General features: G+C 51.0%; 1 protein-coding gene across 4 annotated transcripts in view; it reads right to left on the bottom strand.

Moving 5' to 3' along the window:
- CTIF (cap binding complex dependent translation initiation factor) overlaps positions 1 to 23,013 on the bottom strand; it is a 148,602-nt gene that overhangs the window by 11,643 nt on the left and 113,946 nt on the right. For all 4 annotated transcript variants that reach the window (XM_077171337.1, XM_077171336.1, XM_077171339.1 and 1 more), the window contains one exon: positions 9,623 to 9,778. In XM_077171337.1, the coding sequence (XP_077027452.1) occupies positions 9,623 to 9,778 (156 nt within the window). The remainder of the gene's footprint in view (positions 1 to 9,622; positions 9,779 to 23,013) is intronic.

Here is a 23,013-nt window from a genome sequence, read left to right as displayed (position 1 = left end):
TAGGACTAAGTTGACTGTAGCAACAGGATAAGGGGTGATAGTTTTCATCTAAAAAAGGGGAGATTCACACTAAATAGATGAAGGACCTGTTTACAATGAGAGTAGTGAGACCCTGGCATGGGTTTCCCAGAGAAGCTGTGGCTGCCTCTGGATCCCTGGCAGTGTCCCAGGACAGGTTGGACTTGGAGCCCACTATCCCAGGGCTTGAAGCAAGCTGGGATAGTGGAAGGTGTCCCTGCCCATGGCAGTGGGTAGAATGGGATGAGCTTTAAATGTTCTTTCCCCGCCAAAGCATTCTGTGGTTCTGTGACCAACCCTTGTATCTGACAGTGCAGTTTAGGTGCTAACACAGCTCTGCAGGCAGTCTTAGTGCTCTAATGGACCACAGCTGGGGAACTCCAGCTCCCAAAACCTCCTGGAATCCCCACAGTCTGCTAGGTGGGTCCTCCTGGGAGCCCAGGCCAATTCTGCTTCACGGTCCCTCTGCAGACAGACATCAATAGCAATTTTCTGCCTTTCCAGCAGCCCCTTATTGACCTACTGTCACAAGTCTTTAAGGAAGATGTCTTAGACAAGATCCATGGGACTGCATGGCCCTGCATGGGGAGAGTCACACACTTCTCTGAGACACAGGCAAGGGTACAGCTCCACTTCTCCTCTTCACAGGATGGCGGAAACAGCCAAGACTTGGGAACGTGCAAAGTACAAACAAGGTTGTGGGGATGAGTGATTGCAAAATGCTCCACACCACAGGGCCAGTTTCAGGATTTCTACAATTTGCTACCATCAGTTCCTTGACCCAGGACATTGGAAGGTCAGCTGAGTCATCCTGTGCCTACCAACAAGCTGTGCCAGTACCAGCCCCTCTAAAGGGGTACTGAGTATACTCTGGAAGTGAGGGAAGTCAGATGAGACTGACTTGCTCTAGGGGAGAAACAAGTGAGCCCATGGAAACAGACTTCTAGAAGCTCACAGGCATAGGTGAAATCTCTTCTGCTTACCCATTTGATGCTGATGTTGCCCAAACACAAAGTTTTGGGGGAAACCTTTCCCTTATGGAGCTGCCTGTGCTGATCTCTGCACAAGGCACAGGCTCTGCCATGCTCCAAAATGTGATTTGTTGGAATTTAAAAACACAGCTGAGCTGTGAGAGGCAGTCTGTGTCCAGCTGCTTCCACTAGCAATGGTGCTTCTCTCCATTCCCTTCTGCTCACACCTCTCTGAGGATCTGGGAAGTCTTCAAAGGAACAGAAGATGCACAAGGTGCCACCAGACCGTGTGTCTCATGGAGGGAACCCTCCTCCCAGTTTCCTGATGGGATGTTGTGGTCTCAGCCTGGGTGAGAATGTCTGACAGCAGCTCCTGCTGCTTCATTAGGAAGAGTTCACCAGCACAGGCCACTGCTGATCCCACAAGCAGCTGCCCAGATGAAGTGGCACAGGGGGCAAGGAGCTCTGTGCTGAACTGCTTGTCCCAGCATGGCTGCATCAGAGCCATGTCCATAGCAGACACTTTCTCTAACACACTTTGGACAACCTAAATGAGTTTTGGTGGCACCAACTCCTTTTGCATTGATGTGCTCCCCTCAGCTCAGGAGATTTCTGTCCTCCTATTACACAACCAGGACTCCCTGGGAGGATGGTAAGAAGAGATTAGTTTGTTTACTGCATTGAGTAAACCAAAATGTTGGTTATCCTCCTTGTCAGGCTCCTGAGGAACTCGGAGATACTTAACAGCAAATTGAATTAAGGCCAGAGGAACAAAATCCTGTACCCAGTCGTGGGAAACTCCTCCTACTCCTTTCCACTGTAGGCAAGGGAAACCATGAAACACGACACTCTCTCTCCCCGGATCTGGAACAGGCAGAAGAAATTCCTGAGAAGATGGAAACCATTAAGAGGCAATTACTGGAGACAATGATGAAGAAAATTTGGTCACTCATCAGCCCAGACGCTGCAATCCAACAGTAGCCTGGTGGTTACACATCCCCTGGCTGGAGGTGGACCTCCAGGATCCGAAGGTGAGCAGGACAGACGGACCAGAGCCACCCGGTCTGGGTGCACAGGGAGTTCAAGCCACCCAGACGACCGGCTTCATCCTGCCCGTCCGAAGACATAATAACCCTGGGAGAGGAGGATGTGATCTCATCCCAAGGGTCCCGGGGAAACACAAAACATGGAAAGAAACAGTGGTGAGACCATGGTGCTTGATTGCAGCGGGCTCCACCCTGGCTGGCCGGAGGCTCTGCGCTTTCCTGGCTCTGCAGAGGCAGCGAGCGCGCAGCGGCGGCGGCAGACGCAAATAGTTGTGTTTACATCCCATTGAAAGGGTTTTTGGGAACTAACAATGCCTGGTACGGAGGGCGAGGGAGAAAAACAAAGCCACGCGAGGAGGAGGGACCATCCTGTGAGATGGTATCTGACTTCACTTCTTTATCTGCACAAATTGCTTCCTCTGACTTCTCCACGGGTCCCAGAGAAACGAGGGTGGCATTTTTCCCTCCTCTATTTAAGATACAAGACCAAGGTTTTGGTGCTGGGACTAAATGAGTCCTGGGGCTTTCCAAGAATATGCTCCTGCACATACAACACTGAACAGGGCAGATGGGCTTACAGGCACTGGGCAGCTCTCCCTGGTTTGGCCCGTCCTCATCTGCTCCCAAACAACACCTGACCTCCCCCACCTTAACTATGCCCTTGGATCAAAATGACCAGGACTAAAGGAAATCTGTTGTTTCCCAAACAAGCTGCATTCATAGGAGTGTTTTTGCCAGCACAGCTATGGGGGTCTGGGGGCATGGGAGCTTTTTGCATGGTTAATTATTTTTTAATGTATGGCAGGCACAGAGGTTACAGGGACATCCACCCCTGCCCTGCGTGGTCCTACAGACAGGCATCCACCCTTCCTCTTTGCAGACTCTACTCCTGCACTCTGCCTCCTGTCATGGCTCTGGAAGTCCATATCCTCTTTACATCAACATGCCCCACTTGCTCGAAATCCCACACCTTCCTCCCAGACCTTCCATGTCTTCAACCCACATCTCCTGGACTCCCAAGACAGTTCCCCACTTGTTCCCCTCATTTCTCCTTCCTCCTAGTGTCCCTGAGCTCCAGTACCCCTTTTTCACTCCTCTGAAATCCCTTCCCTCCCATGCCCACATTCCTCATTCCTCCTTTATCCTTTCCCCACACAAAACACTTCCCAGTTTGTCCCAGTCCCAGTGGACTGGAGACCAAATCTTTGATTTTTTGCAGAACATACATCCCCAGAAGGGGACTTCTGTGAGTATATAAGTCCCCTTCTTCATAAAAGACATATTTTCTCTGTTCAGATCTGGCCTCATGGAGCTTCCTGAGTGAAGTGTGGTGTGGGGTCAAGATCTAAGCCCCTAGGTGCCTTTGCTCATTTGATAAAGCAAAAATTCTGTTTCACTCTCTGACTCGGAGAGTAATATTAAAAATCCTAGCATCTCATTATACTGTCAAAGACCCTTTTTTCAAACTCAAAAGGCTGATGCTTTTTAAAAAGTGAGAGTGATTAACAAAACACAACCCACGTTAAAAGATACAATTTTCTTTTCCAAAGAGCACCACCCTCCTCGCTCATCCGACTGCAGCCGGGAAGGTTTTCCTTTTTCTTCCTCTGAAGGAGACAGTGAAAAGGCAGTGCCCTCTTGAAGTTCAGACGTTAATTACTGTGTTAGAATATTTTGCTAAATTACGCAGCATGGCCCCAGGAGATAACAGGCACTAAGAGAAGGGAGGGGAGTGGATACCCGTCTACACGCTGCACCACAGACTCAGACGTAGGGGGAAGGCAATTAGACAGGGAGTATTTATCCTCCCTCCACCACTACCCCGAGGCTTTCAGTCAGCAGCCTGTACCAAGGCAGGGAAGCAATGGGAGCGTGCCAAGATTTTAAACGATGCTGAAATGGGACTGTCTCTGCCAACCAGACTGGAGGTAGGAGACAACTCCTGCAGAGAAGCAACTGTCCTGCCTGCTGCCAGCCTGCTGGGTCTGATCCCTGCTGATTCACAGCGCCTGGGAGCTGCCCTCACTACCCAGGGTTGGTATTGAGACCCTAAAATCATCTGTCTCGGGTCAGGCCAGTGACTGCATCCCTCTAAAGGGGATACCCCTGGGGTACACAGCCTCAGAAGCAACAACCCTCTCAAGCTGGAGGGATCTCTGTGAATTGGTCCTGCAGCCTACTGCACAAAGTTTTGCAGTTTAGTTAGCCTTTCTGTGATGAGCTGCTTCCTGGGGTTTGCTCTGAACCTGCCCCAGAAGCCCTGTCCAAGGCTCAGAGTGGGATGGTGCCAAGGCAGCTCCGTGTCACCCCTGATATCCAGTGCCTTTGTCTCCAAGCCAGGACAACCAGATGGGTAAAAAAATGGGTTGGATGGTTGGGCTCAGAGGGCTGTAGCCATTGGGTTCCAACCCAACTCTGCCTGAAGGCCAGGAATTGTTATAACTACCAAGTTGTTATCCCATGACCTGCCCTATTTAGCATCCTTATCCGTGACCTGGAGGAGGTAAGGAGTGCAATCTCACGAAGTTTGAAAGTTGACAGCAAGTCTGGGATGTACTGAAATCTATTCAAGAGGCTGCCAATGAGAGGGACCTCAGTGGGGTGAAGCAAGACGTCAAGAGGAAACTTAAAACTTCCAACAAAAGATCAGCCCTGTGCAGGAGAAGAGCACAGTGACATGGGTGAGGGGTGGCAGAGGGTTAGTATGGGGAGTGAGAGGGGGCAGAGCCCTCCCTGTGTTGCCTGCCTGTGTGGGACACCAGCTGGTGAGGTGCCTCGAGAGACCACAGTGGCATTATTGCCACATGGCATCACCTTCAGACTGAGTCCCTCGAGCCAGTTTTTCCACCTCCCTGCTCTGCTGCCATAGGCAACTGCTCAGGTTACCTGGCTGCTAAATGGCATTGTAAGAACAAACAAATGCATCCAAAGCAGCACTTGGCACCAACCACTGGGGCTGGAAGTGGCTGCTCCTGGCAGGGGGCTGGCAGGGAGGTGGCAGCTCCCAGCCCCAGGGGCACCTCCTGGGTTGGTGTCCCAACAACATCCACTGAGGATGAGACAGACAGCAGAGGAGGCAAACCTCCCAAGAACACCATCAACAGCCACACTGGGTGTGATCTCTCCTTCCCTGAAGACTTCAGATGCCACCTAAAACTGGGCTGGGCCCCTCAGGATCGAGTCCTACTGTTCCCCCTCCCCAGCAGCACCAGGGGATGAAACTGGGAGGGCACTGAGCTGGGGTGGCCCATGGCCACCCTGCTGACTCACACACAGACATGGGAGCACAGAGCTGGACGAGGGACAGACAGCTCCAACTGTGCTTAGGGAAGGCAAAAGTGGTGACAATCAGTGAACAATAGATGGCAAATAGTATTATTTATTATGTCCACATCTTCAGTAGCCACGGGGCACTTCTTGCACTGCGCACAGGGCTCTGATGGTTCAGCTGACATTTGCTGCTTCCTTGCCTTAACCACCCATTTTCTCCATTCTGCTGACTCTGCCAAAGGCCACAGAAAAGAAGAAATATGGCCAGGCTGCAAGAACCAAAGTACCTTGGTTCTTCTCTTGGTTTTAGTTGGTTTTGAGGGACATGCAACATGAAGCATTGCTGGAGCATGGCTCGGCATGGTCCTTGGTGTTTGGACATGGGGCTGAGGCTTTGGAGCAGGAAAGATGTCAGCATGTTCACTTCTCACCATCCTGGAAGGAGATGTTCAGGGACAAATTTAGAGTGCTTTTGTGAAATAAACTGAGGCCCCAGTTAAGAGGGCTTGTAGGACTGGAAGGAGAGAATGGGACATCACTCTTACTTAAGACCATCATGCACAGGAGACAGAGCAACTTCTTAATAATGCTAAAAGTGCTTTCACCAAATAAAAGCCTCATGGAAGAATGTTGGTCCTGCAAGATGCCACCACTGCTCCCAAGTGAGAACAGCCAGGACTGGAAGCAGGCAAGGGTCAAACCCACAGTGCCCTGGCTGCAGCATAACCATCCCTGGGGAAGCCTTTATCCCAGGAACAATGCCCTCTTCCAGCTCGCCCTCGATTCCCCGAAGCTCTGAGGGAAGAATAGGAGGAAAGCGCTTTTATTTCTATTTAACATCTCTGCTTTGTTATTCTTTTCCCAGGCTTTCCAGATCTGAGGGCTGCAAGAGTCCTCTCATTCTCATCTGCAAAGGGCTTTCCCTTCTTTTCCCAGTTGTCTCCAAGTCTGATCTTTGGGCCAACCTTGGGTATCCATTGCCCTTCTCCAAACTAAAATATGCACCGTCCCACTGCATGTATTTTAGTCCAAACCACCATCCAAATCCACTGTGCTCCATTAAACCATTTTAACAAGAGCTAGACTCACCTTTTACTTCCCTTGGCAAATCCTCTCTTTGCCTAAAATCCCAATGCTGACTTCACCAGAACTCGCTGTGAGGACACACTCTCAGCCTGCACAAACCTCACCCCAAACCCCTCAAAACAGTTATGGAAATTAAACTTTTTCATTTGGTAGGGATTCTGCTCCTGGGAGATGCCATCACAGTGTTGGATGTATTGGCACTCCCTTCCTTCTGCCCCCATTTCAGGCTCAAGTGATGGAGGAGGATGTAGCAGAGCCCCCTAGGAGAGGAATTTGGCTGGACTGTGCTTGAGCCAAGGGGCACAGCTACTCCTTTGGTTCCCAAAAGGCTGCCTGGGTGAGGTGGCAGCTCTGCAGCTCTGACCCAGATTTCCTCTGCCATGGTAAAACACCCACTGCCCTGCCTGCTTCCCAGAGGACAGTGATGGGCCCTGGGTCAATCAGCCAGCAAACCCCAGCACTTATCACTCCAGCCTCACCTGAAATTAACTTGTCTTTTTTTTTTGTTTTTTTTTTTTTTCCTTTCCCAGCCCACAAAACCAACCCATCCACAGCGATCGATAAACAGCGCTGGCATTGTCGCTCAGTGCCCCAGCCATGTCCCCAGCTCCTCCCCACCCAGCACTGATGCCCTCACCATGGCCACCCTCACCCCTCCCACCCAGCTAATGATGGTGTGAATAAGCTTTTATTTGGGGGGAAAGGAGCTGGAGAGAGGAAGCTTTGCAGGGGGAAGGGAAGAGACATTCCTGCCTCAGTCATCAGGCAATTTTCCCCTTCCTCTTGCTCACTGCCTTGCTGACCTTTGGCTGAGTCTGCCAGAGCTATAAAGGAAAAGGGAAAAAGGAGAAAAAAAAAAGAAGAAAGAGAAACTAAAAAGCAAGCGACCTGAAAGGACAGGCAGAGGGAGAGATGTTATCTTGCCTCTGCTAATGATTTATGGTCTAAGGATGGGTGGATGGAGGCAGAAGGGGCTGTGCAGGACTGTGGGCAGCACTGAGGGAGCTCGATGGGGAATAATCAATATGAAAGGAATAAGGGGTGAGAGGCTGAGACTCTACTTGGGGATGTATGTTCTGATCAGCAGAAGGGGAAAAAATCCATGGTGAGTGCTACTACACCTTGTGAACCTGTCCTGAGGCATGTGGGAGTCCCAAACTTTAAAGGCCATGGTGACATCCCCTCCTCTGCTAGGACACCAGCCCATGTGGTTAATGGGGAACGCCAAGGGATGAGCACTATGCACAGTTAGGGATTTTCCACACTCTCACAGAGCACCCAGCAGGGCCAGCCTGTGCAAATGTCCCTGTCCTCTCTGGGGTGTAGCTGGAAAAGCACACCTCCACCTCCTTGGCTGTGTCTGCAGCCCACCTTTGGCCCTGGCAACCATCTGCCAACCAGAGCCTGGCACTGCTGATAAATCGGTGACCCTTTCCCCCGGGCTGGCCCTGTGCAGCAGGATTAGCTGGCAGTGACAAAAAAAGGCAGCAGAATGAAAACCCATTCCAGAGCTATGGAAGAGGGGTGAGTCAAGGTCAAAGCACTGCAGAGGGAGCAGTCACAGAGCAAGCATTTTGGGGCAGGGGAGCCAGAGGAGTCAGGCTCACCCATGTCAGCTAAGCTAAGAGACCTCTTAGAAATCACAGAGTAGCTTGGGTTGGAAGGGACCTAAAGATCATCTCGCTATTAAAGATCATCTAGTAAAGTCATCTGTGACAAACAACACCACAGGGACAGACCTGTCCTGCTAAGGAACAGAGATGTATTTTTAAGAGCAAATTTACGCATGACATCTTGATATAATTAGTGAATCTTTTTATGGAGCTGCCCTGTAGCAAAAAATATCCTTGATATATGAAATTGATGTCCTTCCGCACACCTCTAGCTCACCACCACGTCCCCACAGAGCAGGAGGGTGACAGGAGGGACAGTGACAGCACGGCGAGGGCAGACAGGAGTGGGCAGGGAAGAGCTCTGGCAGAATCAGGGCTGTGCTGTGTCACGATTACGATGGGAAGCGGATGGGCACGGGGGCTCTGCTAGACGTCAGATCTTCCCCAGAAGGTGACACATACCACCGTGGGCAGAGATTTTGGGGAAGTTCGGCTATTCTTAGCATCCCTCTCCCATCTCCTCCTCTGGATATGTCTGCCTTATCATGAGGCCCGCGCTCCTCACTGCTCCAGTCACCATCTGTGAGCTCTGCCCACAGTACTACCACCCAGACAAAATGTTTATGGCGCGTTTGCATTCAGAGGAAAACTTCCCATGCATGTAAAAAAAGTCATCACCAGCACTTTCTTTATCCTTCCCTTGCCTGAGGTCTAGCGGAGAACTTATTTTACCGTGAGTTATTTATGGCCTGACAGAAGCACCACTGACAATTTGAGATTCACAGCTCCAACCCTGGGCAACAACGCGGGTTTTTCTGAGAAAATCTTCTACAGGCAGCAGCAGGAGACAAAGCCATCTTTAAAATGGGATAGAGGGAAGCCCTCTCCTTCTCTATAGAACATTAACACTTGAGTTGTCTTTTCTGTACGTACTCACTGAGGTTTTTGGCACCACTGTGAGCCATGGGGAGCAGGACAATGAGCTCATCAGGAAATCAGATTCTGAAAAATCCCCCACCCTGGTGACAGGGTTTCTGCTGCACTGGGTTGGGTCTAAGGACATTAGGGACTTCCTTTCTCTCCCTCCTTCCTCCCCTTGGTCTGTCTCATCTATTCAGGTGGCTTCACCTGCTTTACGAAGCTGTTTAAGCTGCTTAGGTGGGGATTTTCACAACACTGGGATTTGCAGACTACAGTGCTTGGTTTACCATTCCAACTTTGGTCCTTTCTAGCCACTGGACAAAGGGAGTGTGTGCTTTAATCATTCTGCTTTAACGAGCAGAAAGACAATATGCAGGAAGAAACAAGCGTGCCTGCAGATGTGAGTACTTTTGAAGTGCGAAGTGTTGGCAGAGGAAACCTCTAGGAATTATAAAGCAAAGATGGAATCTCAGAATGGTTTGTGTTGGAAGGGCCTTAGAGAACCCCTGTCTAGTTATGAAACTCTGCCATGGGACACCTTCCACTATCCCAGGTTGGTCCAAACCCTGCCCAGCCCGGCCTTGGGCATTTCCAGGGATGGAGCAGCCACAGCCTTTCCACGGACCATGGGCATCTCTGCACAGCAGCCAACAGCTTGTCCCACTGGTGGGGAAGGACGAGGTGGGAAGGCATTTACCTCCCTGAGGCAGGTGTAGATGGGGCAGACGAGGACTCGGAAGGGCTCCCCGGTGCTGCTCCTCATGGTGCCGAAGACCTCGCAGAGGAAGGTGATGAACCCCAGCCAGCGCTCCACATCCCGCTGCTGCAGCTCCTCCCGCATGGAGAAATCCTTCTGCAAGAGGCACAGAGACAAGAGGCTGCATCAGCAACACCACGCCACCACGGCAGAGACAACGGCTGTCTAGAGAGGGAATTAGGAGGAAACTGAAACTCGGGGTGGGGGGAGGACAGACAGACAGACTGACTCTTTAGTAACAGTGGGGAGATTACTCAACGCGTGCCGAGCGGCTGCAATTTCAACAGAGCAAAGCCACCAGAAAGCAGGTACTGCAGAAATATCACCAACTCCTGCAATAACTGCCACAGCTTGCACCAGAGATGGTGTCTGCCCTCTGAGCCCTACTGTCCCCCCAACAGACACAGGGTCACTTTTCCAGATGCACCATTGGCTTGATTTTTTGGTGAGGAGGGAAGAAGCCAGCACCACCAGGACTGAAAAAAAGCACCAACAGAGAGGTTAAACAAAATGCAGGGGAAATGATGGTGGCCACCCTGGGCTTAGTGGTCCAGGATAACCTGCCCAGCCCATTCATTCCAGTATCTTCAGCAGACCCAGTGTCTGGCCAGGAGCATCCTGATGGTCTGGCTGCTCTCTGGCGTCTCACAAAATAATGGCAGAGACTGGCTCCCTGCCTGACCAGAAGATCAGGGCAGCCTGGGCTTGGCATTAAAAGGTCACCCTGCGCCTGAGCTGATGGTTGCTATGACTAAGGATTATCCCAGTGACGTGATTTATGGGTCAGCATCAGGAGGAAGCACACAGGGAGATAGCTGCCTCCCCATCAGACCTCCAGGTGGGAGAAAGAAGGGGTTTGTCCAAGGGTTGGGTATGATAAGGGATATATGTGAGGGAAACAAGTGGCAAACAGCACAAGGCAACATAGAAAAGCAAATAAAAACCCTTCTAGAGGATGGCACAAGGGAGTGCATCATGCTCAGAATCAAGAAGGTTTCCCTGGGCTCTAAGAGATGCTGCAGAGGTTCTTGCATGACATCCCAGGCGACTTTTCTTGTCTGTCTCCATAGTGACCTTTCCTTGACACTAGAATTTAGTAGACACTAAGCAGGGGAATACTGAAGAAGAGGACAAGTTTGTTCTCCACTTTGTGTGTTTCCAGTGCAGGTTGCACAACCTTTGAAATCCAGCAACTAAATAAATCACCTTCTATCTTTCTCATCTCAGTTTATTCCTACTGCCTGAGACAAAGGGCTTTGCTGCTGCAAATACTCTGTCCTGCAGCTGCTCTCTGCAAAGCTGGGGAGATATAAAAGCCACCACACCAAAGTTTGCTCTCTTGCCCTGGACAACACACAGGAGATCTTCCTTTTAGAACAAAGCTAAGTGAAGCAGCTGCTAAAGAAAGCCAGGCAAGAGCACGACGATCATTTTCATGACACAACTGTATGCACAGAAGATCCAAGGCAGGAGCTATTTATATGTTTCATTACAAAACGAAAAATAAAATATGTATTTGCATATGCAGGAAAAAGACTTGTAAAATAGCTGAGGCACTTATTAACCAAGCAGCGATGACTAATTCCTCTCTACACCCATTTCCATAAGTCAGTTGCCCAACTGTGTCTGCGACTTCGGAGTCAACCTGCAGCCAAATCCTGTTGGGTCTCCCCAGACTCTCTGAGGGAGTTTGCAGAGTTCATCCTTTCATTAACCAGCCCGTCCCTGGGCAGTGACAGAGGAGTTATTTGCCAGCTCTGGTTATCACCCCAAGGTTACCCAATTACTTGTTCTGGACTTTTAAATTGAAATTTATGGCAAAAAGAAAAAAAAGTCAAAGAGACATGATATCCTGATTAATCATAAATTAAAAACCCAGGCAAGAGTATCCCATGCACCTCATCTGCCCCATCCACCCATACAGTGCACAGAAGGTTTCCTTTGAACCCTGGAGCTTCTCCTGGATTCCTCTCCCTCTCGTGGCACTGTCTCCAGCATCTCATGCAGCATCCCAGCCAGCTCCAGTCCCCAGCCCATCCACCCTCTCCCAGCCTGGATGCCCTACAGCACCTCCTGTGCTGCCTGGGCCTGGAAGCTCCACACTCATGTACCTGGGGAGCTGTGCTGTATTTTGGGATCCCTGGGGCATGCTGTGAAATTCCTAGCAGCTTGGGATAACTGCACGGGCTCTGCAGTCCCAGATTACTGGGAAAGAATAAAGAACACTGCAGGAAGCTCTGCTCCTTCCCTCTCCTGCTTCAAACATGCCCTGCTCTGTGCCCGTGCAGGAAGGAAAAATAACTCTTCAACAAGTCTTTTAAAAAAAGGTATTTTCTGTAAAAAAATCTAAACCATCAAATCCACCAATCACCTGGAAATTCTGTAAACCAACCAGCAAACCAAAACAAAACTCATCAGGTCTGGGATGGGAGCTGGGCAGGAAAGAATTCCACCACACATCACCCTCCTTTTTTCACCGTGTGGCACCCAGTGGGTGATGCAGAGACATCAGTGAACACTTCCTCACTTTTGTAGATGAACAGATCCTTGTAAAAGAAAGGAGTCTGTGGTCCCCCCTCCTCCAGTCACAGAAAAGCTTGTGCAGACTTTGAGGGACCCCTATGAAGGAAGGGAGAGGGGGATGGAATGTGGGATGGATGCAGAAGGCACTGCAGACATTTCCACACAGAATGTGATGCTGCAGTAGGAATAATTTTGCTCCATTTTCGGACTCAGGTTGGGCCAAACTTTGCAAAAGGAGGTGATTTGCACATGTTCTGCAAAAGGAAGGCAGTGACACTGATTCCTCTGACAAAGCAGGGAGAACACGTTGCCAGTGGGAGGAATTTTTCTGGACCACACTTGCCTGCAGGCCAGAGTAGGGCTTGGCAGGAGCCTCCACAGCAGCTGGACTTGCACTGCCAGGGGTGTCCTGAAGCATCCTGAGAAATCCACATGCCTCAGGGATGACACAGGATACTCCAGTGTCCTAGCATGCACCAGAAGGGTGGTCCAGGAAGCTCTGTCCTTAAATTTGGCATTCAGACTGCAGGTTTGACCTTTACCATGGTGTGCACTGAGTGCCACCCATGCAGAGGGGTCCCATCTGCCTTGGGGAGTTTGAGGAGACCACTGCTGCCACCAAGGCTCATCTGGGCTGTTCAATTAATGGAGTTACACGTGTGACTCACCAGCTGTGGGCCAGCCATGGCCACAGCAGGCCCAGTGACCCTCTGAGAACACTGAGAGCAGCTCCAAAGGCTGTGCAACCCAAGCGGATGAGCCAGAGCCAGCACGTGGGAGAGGTGAGGAACTGGCCGTCAGAAACAAACCCCACGTCCTGTGTGCCTGGGGCACATCCTATGGAGCTGTGCCCTGACCCACAGACCTCCACACGCTGATGATGAGCCTTGAGGGGGCTGAAAAGCTCTGGAACCAGACAGCCGGGTCACTGCCCTGCCCACTGAACTTTATTTGCTCTGGAAATGCCTCACGGAGTTATATAAAAATAACCTGTGGATTGGCTTGCCCCATGCTTAGGTGGTGATGTCAGGGCAGTAAGCAAATTATCTTTCATCAGTTTGGCTGTATTTTTAAACATGAATTGTATTACTAATTTGGGGGTGCTCTGGCCTGTAGATAATCTGGGTGTGTCTACTGGATGACCTTCCTTCAGTGCCTATAGTTTAAAATAAAATGTATTTATACCAGGTAGGGTTGGCCTTTCTTCTCTGCCTGGTTTGGGAGAAGAATTCATTGGGAAACCATGTGGAAAGTGGGGGGATGCCAAGGGGACCTCTAAAGAGCTCTCATACAGGACAAAGTTGGGGCATAAATCTGAAGGCTGAGCACGTTCATCATGCTGGGCCTCACCATGGGTAGGTCAGGGTGGCCTGTGTTCACACACATCACAGAGACGGCCCAGGGCTCAGCAAAACCTCTGACATCCCCTGCTGGATCCTCTGTAAGCCTGGCTGAGGCTCCTGCCAGCAGTGGAAACCCAAAATGCCTTTTTCCTGGGGGTGCTCACTCTTGCAGCCAAGTGAAAGCCCACTCCTCATTCCAGTGTAGATGCAGTTCAACACTGGGCTATGACAATGGACACGAGACCTTTCCAAAACTAGGACCAAGCCAGAAGAGCCAAGAGGAACGGCCACGCTGTAGGAGAGGAGGCAAACCCATCCTCTAACATTTTTGGTGGGCAGCAGAGTCAGGTGGGATGAGAAGCAGCATTTTGCCATCAGATCTAAGCCCTCACTCCAGCTCAGACAGCTGCAGCTGAAAATTCTTCCCTTGGGAGTTCGCCACACTTTTTTTAAGACACGTTCCAAATAACTTTTCCCCAGGTCTGGGCCCATCAACCCATGGCTGATTCTGGTAGCAGCAAGTTTGAGGGCAAAAGTTTAGTGAGGGATAAAAATGAGGGTTAATTTAAGCATTGTCACCTTCTGATGGGCTAAAAAATAAAGGCACATTTGAGCTTGTTGCTCTGTAAACACAGGGCTCTTCCTCTGGCAGCTCTGCTGTTTACTCAGTCATTGTCAAGGAGGCAGGAAATACTGAGTCAGAAATACTGCACAAAAAGAAATATATGATGCTTAGATATCCATGCTAAGAGCTATATAAAAAGCTGAGATAGGCTGTGCTAAATAGTTGATCTTACTGGCAATGTTCTGTGAAGTGCTGGAGCCCTAAATGGCTCTTTGGAAAGGGCTAAGACAAATCCAATAATTTGGAGGAGGAAACTGGTGGATAGAGGTTGGACAGCCTCTGTTCCTTACTGCTGTCCTGGAGAAGCAAAGCCTCTGCCTGCTCCTTTCCCAGACCTTCCTAGAAAGGGCTCCGTAAATCACATTTTGCACAATTAACATCACCTGCATTATTCACTGCTTAGAATTTAAACACTAGGCGAATTTAGGTCCTGATTTGGAGGAGGTTCTGGTGTGCAGCTTTGCTTCCTCAGGAGTATAAACCAGTGAGATGAGTGGTTTGGAGCACAGGCATTTGGAAGGAGCTCAGGAGGTGCTGGAGAACCCTGTGACAGCACCAGGGAGTGATTAAACATCTCTGCCCATGGATTTGTGGGGTCTCACTTGAGCTCCTCTGTACCACCCAGAGCTTCATTGGGAAAGTCTCACTTCATGGACACCACTACAAAAACTCCTCTGCTGGAGGTGGTGGGGACATGAAATGGGACCATTAGCTCTGCTCTTCCTCCATGCACCCACTCCTGGCCTCTCTGCCCGCAGCCAAGGACAGAACCTCACTGAGATCCCCTCACACCAACCCTGCCCACACTGCTGCCAGCATGGAGACAAGACAGAGCAGAGCAAGGTGATGACAGACAACCTGCTTTGAGCCTACAGCTTCCTTGCAGAACCTGGAGAACAGCAGCACAGGAGACTGAGGTGTATTTCCAGCCCTGTGTGGGCTCCAATCACCTCTGTACCCTGATTTCCCATCCGGCAACAAACGGGAAGGATTTGCTCATCTTCCTCTGAGAAGTGCTCTGGGGTGTGTGGCTGAGACATGCGAATCATGGCAATTATTATGACTCCAACAAAGGAGCTATTGACATTTAAAGCAGATAAAGCTTTTAAATTACAGATGACACCTTGTGCCCAGCCTTGCAGAGGTCCTGGCTTCACCCAGCCATGAGACATTTCACTCCTACAGGCTTTCATCACGTCGCTTCCTCCAGGCTGGATCTGCACCATTTGAACATGCAGATATCTGAGAATATCTTCTCAGGATGTTTTGGCCATTTTGGGAAAAGCAGGAAATCCTACCAGTGACCTTCAGCGTGGACCTGGCTTCATGATGGCCACAGCTCTGTGAATGGTTTTAATCCCAGAGGGCTCTGAAATGCACCACATGGCGAAGGTCTGGGCCACTAGGACAGTGATCATCACCCCACAGACACCCACCCCCCATCATCTGGCCACTGGGTGATTTGTAGCTTGCATAAGATGTCACTGGCCAATTCACAGAATCACAGGATGTTTGGGTTGGAAGGGGCCCTAAAACTCATCTCTTTACGACCCCTTGTCATGGACAGGGACACCTTCCACCAGACCAGGCTGCTCCAAGCCCCGTCCAATCTGCCTTGAACAATTCCAGGGATAGGGAATTATTCCAGTTTGGCAAGAACAATTCAACAAAGATTCTGCAGCCACCAGGCAGACACACAGTGCTTATTCCTCTCAGAAGGATTTGGGCACGAAGGGGAAAATAAGGTCAGAAAACTGGTTTTTCTAAAGCAGGGACTAGGCAAACTCCCAGGACAAGAAACATAATTTTACATTCCCCAGTGTGGGTAACTGAGCCAGCTGATGACCAGAGCCAAGAGTAGCTGTGGGTACCTCTCATGCCTACAAACACCTGGAGGTGACCAGACGAATGGTCACTTGAACCTCCTGCCCTCTGGTCTCACCCTGACCTCTCCATCTGGCTCCAAATCTGGGATCAGCAGCAATTACCCACCCAACGTGGGTGTCCCATGGCTTCAGCCAGTGATGTCTCTGAGGTCCTTGAGGGGCTGCAGTGGTACAAGCAGTTAATTATTGATTTAGCTGAGGTTGAAATCACCCTGGTGCGAGCATAATGATGGATGCGCAAACAGAAGTTTTGCTGTTAACCTCGCAGTTGCTAGAGATCTCAGAGCACTGCCTGGGTGGAAGCTCTGAGGGGACCAGGAGGGTGAATTCAGTAGCCTGCTCTGCACACAACCAACCACAATCACCATTCTGTCCTGGATGTTTGCCAGCACCTCCTCCAGCACTACCCAGGTGACAGAGTTGTCTTCCTCATCAATTAATTTTTATTGCCGTCCTTCCTATCTCACACCTTTCTGGGTTCCTAAACACGTGTCAGGGTGTCAGCTCAGCTGGGTAACAGCAGTTTATCATCACCTTAAGGACCTGTTATCCCATGAACCCAGACACAGCAAAACATCATTACCACCCTCAGCCAGACCATGCAGCGAGCAAGGGACAGACATGCCATCTGCAGGACACACAGACAAGGGGAATTAATCACCTGCCTGAGAATCACCAGCCAGTTTCTCAGTCCCACAGAGAAGGAATGGAAGGGAGACAATGGACCACAAAGAAACAAATTAATTCCCTTGCTGGGTTGCCATCAGAGCAGCAGGGACACCTGTGTGACCCCGTGCAGTGCCCAGAGGAAGCAGCTCCCCCTGGGCAGCCTTGCTCTTCTGCAGCAGTGCAGGAGCTCCTTGTTACATTCATTTTACTCCTGCATGTCCCAGTACTGTGGGAATCTTGAGCCAGAAATGTGCCCTTTGTCTTTATGAGTGTGCACAGGAAACCTTGGGAATTTTGGGAACACTGAGAGTCCTCCCCTGAAAAGGAGACAAAGAATCCTCTGGAGCACCCCACCCCTAGGCCAGCAATCCCCTCCTCACTAGAAGGAGGTGGCAGGAAGAGAGAGGGGATTCAAGATCAAGCACAGCAAATCCCTGCTCATCCCAGCAACCACAGCAGTGCTGATACCCCCACTTCATGGAAAAATGTATCAGTATGAATCTCCCATCCCACAAGCTGCATTTCCCATAGCACAAATTCAGTGTAAAGCATAATGGTTTCAAGAAATCTCACAAAATCCTATTTTTGGGCTACTTCACATGGATGGGCATTGTATGATGGGCAGTTTGCAAACCCTTCTCCATCACATGGCAGGGTCTGAGCCCCAGCACCATCCCCAAATCTGCTCTCTGTTCCAGAGGAAATGCTCATCCCACTCCCAACACCAGGCTGAGGCGATGACTGGCACCCCAGTTTTGTCTGATAGATGGATCCTGCTTGCAAATGCCATGTCTGGAGATGCCCAGCCTTGCAGCCCAGGAGGAAGCAGCAGGGACCAGCTGGGTTTTGCCATCCAGCAGGATGCATTCTTCTTATTTTAAATTCTGCACATGCGATGTGTCCTCTTTATAAGGTGGAGGTGATGAGGGATCCATGGGGACAGGCCAAATTTGGAAAGAGGGATATAAGATGAGGAAAACTGACTGTGGAGGAAGGTGCTCCTTTGTCCAGGCACCAGGGCTGGAGGAATTTCACTTGCACTGGAAATGAAGCTGTGTCCATTGAAAGGCCAGCTTGCCTGTGAATGAATGAAACTGGGCAGGGAAAGGCAGGCAGCTAATCCTGTTTGACATCAGGAGCTTTACTGCACAGGCACTCCTGGCTCACATCAGTTCAGTCCATGCAGGGATTTTCCTGGGTGCCTGGTAGCTGGCAGCAGGATGTTCTCCTGTGGGATGCTAAGACCCTCCAAGGAAGTGCCCTCTTGGTGGTGATCACCATGAGGTGGGACTGGGACCACCCATCTGCTGAGCTGGGCAAGACACTGAGGCTTGGCCTCTGCTTCTCTGCAAGCCAGGACCAAAGGATGAATGAAGCCTTAGGGGCTTCTCCCCTGCCCAAAACCTCTCCCTGAAGTGGATGTCCCTGAGCTGGGTGGCAGAGGGAAGTGGACAACCTTTGGATGGACATCGGTGCACAGAGACGGCTCCAAAAAGGTCCAAGGGGCATGAGATATTATAGAATCAGGGCTGGAAAGGACTTTTAAAGGTTATCTAGTTACAACCCACCTCCTACCTTCCACTGTCCCAGGCTGCTCCAAGCCCCATCCAGCCTGGCCTTGGACACTGCCAGGGATCCAGGGGCAGCCCCAGCTGCTCTGGGCACCCTGGGCCAGGGCCTGCCCACCCTCCCAGCCAGCAATTCCTAATTGCCAAGAGCCCAAAATCTGTGCCTGCCCTCTGGCACTGGGAGCCATTGCCTGGCTGCTGTCCCTGCAGGCCTTGTCCCCAGTCCCTGGGCAGCTCTGCTGGAGCCCCTGGAGGCCCTGGCAGGGGCTCGGAGGTGTCCCTGGAGCCTTCTCTTGTGCAGCTCAAGAGCCCCAGCTGTGCCAGGCTGGCTCCAGAGCAGAGGGGCTCCAGCCCTGGGAGAATCCTCCCCTGGACCCACTCTAACAGGTCCATGTCTTTCCTAACTGGAGGAGCTCCAGAGCTCCATCATGACCAGAGTTCTTGGATCTCTCCTTTAAAAGAAAGCAACAAAATCCCCAGAAAGATGGATGCACAAGAACTTGGTGGGTGGGAGAGCACGGGGGGTCCTTCAGGCAGCTGGCCAGATCCATGGTGGGATGGGTCTCCCTTTCATCTGCCCTGGGACTGAAGTGCACGGATGATCAAGGAACTGGAGGAGTTAACAGACTCCCAGCCAGAGATATTCGTGGCACCCAGAGTTCGTGTAAAGTTTCATACCGGGACCCTTTACTAAATTCTTTCGGTCATGGGAGAGAAAACACTGCAACTGTTTAGTCTGCTGGGAGGTGGTGGCTCTGGCCCAGCACTTAGCATTGCTGAGCAAACACGCTGGAGACCAAAGGGGCTGTCACCCTTCTTATCTCCTCCATTTGCTTTTCACCACGTCTCCCCCACTGCCAGGCACTCCATGGGCATCGTGCACCAGTGCAGGATCCCCCTGCTGGAAATCCAGCCCTGGGATGGGGGCACGAGCGACCACTTGAAAATCAAGACCTGGAGGTGAAGTGCCAGTCTGCTAAAAAAAATGTTATTTACATAAAGGAGCTCAGAAAATCTTTCTCAGAGGCTAATATTTACAAATTCTATGTAGCCAGGGAGCTTTTGCTGTAAGAAATGTTGTATTTGGCTGTTTTTTTTTTTTTTTTTTTTTAGTGGATGTGAAAGATACATTAATATTTTTTGCTCATCCCCTGCAGCATACAGGTAACGAGCACCCTACAATGCCTCTGAAGCAGCCTATCCATGCTGGGAAAGCTAAAATTACAGAAAGATTACAGATTGCAGAAAACAACATCAACCTGCAAACACCCTCCATTACTCCATCCTTTGTATCTCTAAAGGGATGTCCATGATTACCACGATGCATTTTGCTACACGTTGGCAGACTTTGAGCATCACTGTGTACGACCACTGGATGGCATGGGCTGGAATATTAGAGATGCAAGGAAACACACCTTACTCAAAACAAAACAGAAATGGAAAGGTTTTGTTTCTCCAGCCTGAAATTGTTTCCTTAGCTGGTGGACACTTTGCTCTTGCTGTCCTCACTTTCAGTTCCTGCTGCTCCTGAACTGGAAGTGTTATCACAGAATCACAGAATGGTTTGGTTTGGAAGGGGCCTTAAAGACTATCTTGTTCCAACCTCCCTGCCATGGGAGGGACACCTTCCACTACACCAGGTTGCTCCAAACCCTGATGCAGCCTGGTTTTATTACTGAGTTTGGACTCCCAGCACTGCCAGAGATGCTTGTTTTATCCTCTGTTTAAAAAAAAATTAGTATGCAGAGCAACGGTAATTTTCAAAAAAGGAAGCAAGGAAAGTGGAAGAATTTATCACTGGGAGGGGAAAAGGAAGCACTGTTTTGGGATGCTCAGTGAGGGGAGGAGCATGGGGAGACACCCCATGGTTGGCAGCACTGCTGATGAGACCAGAGGATGTGTCAAGGCGGGGAAATGTCCTCCAAGCATTGTTCGCTGCTGTCCCCAAGACTTGGATGCTGTGTTTTGCACCATTACCAGGCCTGCAAAGCTGTAGGACAGGGACTTGAAATAATTCTCAAGTCTCATTCCCCACCTCTCAAGTGTCCTGTAGCTCCTCTGCTCCCATGAACCACCAAAGCCACTTCTCACCATCATTTTGCATTTTCTTGTTTAAATGTGTGCAGCGGGAAAAGATGAGGCTGTGCAAAATGAGTATCACAGGAGAGGCAAAGGGGATGTGGACTTTGCTGGAAGCACTCATTCTCCAAATCCAGACTCTGACAGATAGCTACACACCAAAATACCCAGCAATGAAAAAGCCCTGAGCCTAAGCATGCCTGGAGGAGGTGCCACGGGACCATCACTCTGGGTGCCACCACAGCAGTCAGGCTCACTTGGCTGGAAACTGAATCTGGTACAGAAACTTGTGACTCAGCTAGAAAACCTTAAAACAAGACCTTTCCTGCTGGTGAGCACAAGAGCATCCTCTGTATGCTATGGGCCTGTGTCCAAGTAAAGCCAGGGATGGGCACAGCACGTTACCTCATGTTCCCCCTTCTCTAGGGAGAAAAAGAGGTGCTTCCCTCTCCAACATCCTTCTAACCAAATCCCATCTTTGGGCTGCTGCTGGCACTTCCACCTGCCCTGGTCCTGGCACAGGAGGTGATGTCCCTGGTACCTGCTTCTCCATGGTGCTCCTGTGTCACCAGGATGCTTCATTCCCCGACAAAATGACAGAGGGGTGTGGGGTTTGTGGGATGAGTCCCAGGCAGGGTGATGCATCACAGGGGCCCAAGGAGCCTCCAAAACTCCTGTCCCCAGCTGAAGGGAATCAGCTAAGAACAGGGCTGGACAGGCAGAGCAGGGTGTCTGTGGGTATGGGGAGGAGGGATCCTCCAACCCCGCAGCATCCCAAAATCCCCACCTTGGGGTGGCTCAGCAGCTTGAGCTGGATTTGGGCTGGAGCAGGCAGGAGCAGATGGTCTGTGAGGAGGGTGCCTTGGGCCAGCTGAGCCCCTGGGCTGACAGGAACATACTCCCACATCCCGTGGGTTTGAGCCTTTTGGGAGTAAACAAGAGAGTAGGAGCTGATGCCAGCTCAGCCTGATCTGGAGAGGTCTCAACACTGAAGTGCCCCCCTTCCTTTCCTCACCTCTCATCAACAGATACATGGATTTTGAGTTCTTTTTTTTTTATTTCTGCTTTTTCTACCAGGACCCCCAGCATCCTCACCCACCAGTGATGTCTGGGGGCAGCCAGGAGCCCACCCCAGCAGGAGGCTGCTGCCTGGCTCTGTCTCAGGGCTGCAGGCAGGCTGAGCAGTCTGCAGTCTCCACCTAGAGCCCAGAACAGCCTCTGCTCCGCACTGGAGCCCATGCACAGGCTGTGCACGGATCCCCCTGCCCCAACTCCCACTCTGAACTCAGCTGTGCTTTCAGCAGGCAGCAGCAGCTTGGCCAGGGGTGCTCCTGGCACTCTTCACCACCAACATGCACAAGCCAGAGGATGGAGCCTCTGCTGGGTCCCACCTTCACTGGGAGATGCCCGGGGCACCCAGTGCCTGGAGAGACAATGAGACACCAAGTACCATCCCTGGGGTCCCATCATGTGCTGGAGCATGGGCTGGTCCCCATGGCAGCTTTGAAATCTTGACCCCTCCAAGGTGAAAAGAAGCCAGGAGAAGCCACACATAAATTTATGGACTAAAGGCGATGGCTATTTTTGCACAACACATCCGAGCATTGCAAAGTATAAGGAATAAAACCTTACCAGCACATTGAATTAAAATCAAATATGCCAATCTTTAAACCAAACAATCTTTAAACCAAACTGCTTCCCACCAAACTCTCAACTGCACGATGCACTGCTAGTCTAAATGAAGCACCTTTCCTGTGCAGAGCCCTGAGCGTGGCTGCATGGGGCAGACTGCAGACCCCAGAGACCTGCACAGCACTGGGGACAATCTCCTTGTCATGCCCTGTGACACTCACTGCTGCCTCAGTGGCCCTGTGGCCACCTCCAGCTGCAACTCAACATGACCCTGTGGCCGCCTCCAGCTGCAACTCAACATGACCCCCCAAACCCACCCCGTGCTCAGACTGAGGGGCTGATGTGCAATGCAAACCCACTGTTTGTTTAATTTAGGGTCTGGCTCAATTATCCCCAGCTCCTAGTGCTTGTGTGGCACAGCTCCTGTCCCCATCCTCTGCTTCCTATCAGTGCAAACCTGCCCCTTTTTTTGCACTCCGTTAAAACCTGCCGTCTCAGGCTCCATTAACCCCTCCCTCACCTCACCACCACCCTCCAGGGAGGTGCTGCCCGGCGCTCCCTGGCCCCCACCACATTCCCTTTGCCATGGAAAACCCGCAGAGGAGCCGGGTGCTTCCTGCAGCCACCGTTCCGCTTGGGAGAAGTGGCAAGTTGGAAGCACGCAGCCGGACATTTAATCCAGGGCTCTCCAGTACCTCCCAGCCCCGCACGGGACCCGGAGCCTGCCGTGGCCAAGCCCAGCTCGGTTACTACGAGCAGGCTTGGCCGGGCTCGGGGTAAAGGCAGGGCCAGCCCGAATTGATGCCCAGCCCTGCCCTTCACCTGCCGGCGCAGGCTGATTGCCAGCCCGCTCCCCGGGCTCCCTCTCCTGCCTGCTGCTGACACTTGCACGGCGTGTGTTTGGCCCCGGATGACTGCAAAAAAAAAAGGGAAAAAAAAAACCCCAACAAAACAAAGCAAAGCATAGTAAGGATTTAAAAAAAAAAAAAGTTACTAACATTGTAAG

Source organism: Agelaius phoeniceus, chromosome Z (assembly GCF_051311805.1).
Source record: "Agelaius phoeniceus isolate bAgePho1 chromosome Z, bAgePho1.hap1, whole genome shotgun sequence".
Taxonomy (NCBI): domain Eukaryota; kingdom Metazoa; phylum Chordata; class Aves; order Passeriformes; family Icteridae; genus Agelaius; species Agelaius phoeniceus.
The sequence above is the reverse complement of the archived record's forward strand: the minus strand, read 5'-3'. Positions and strand labels throughout refer to the sequence as shown.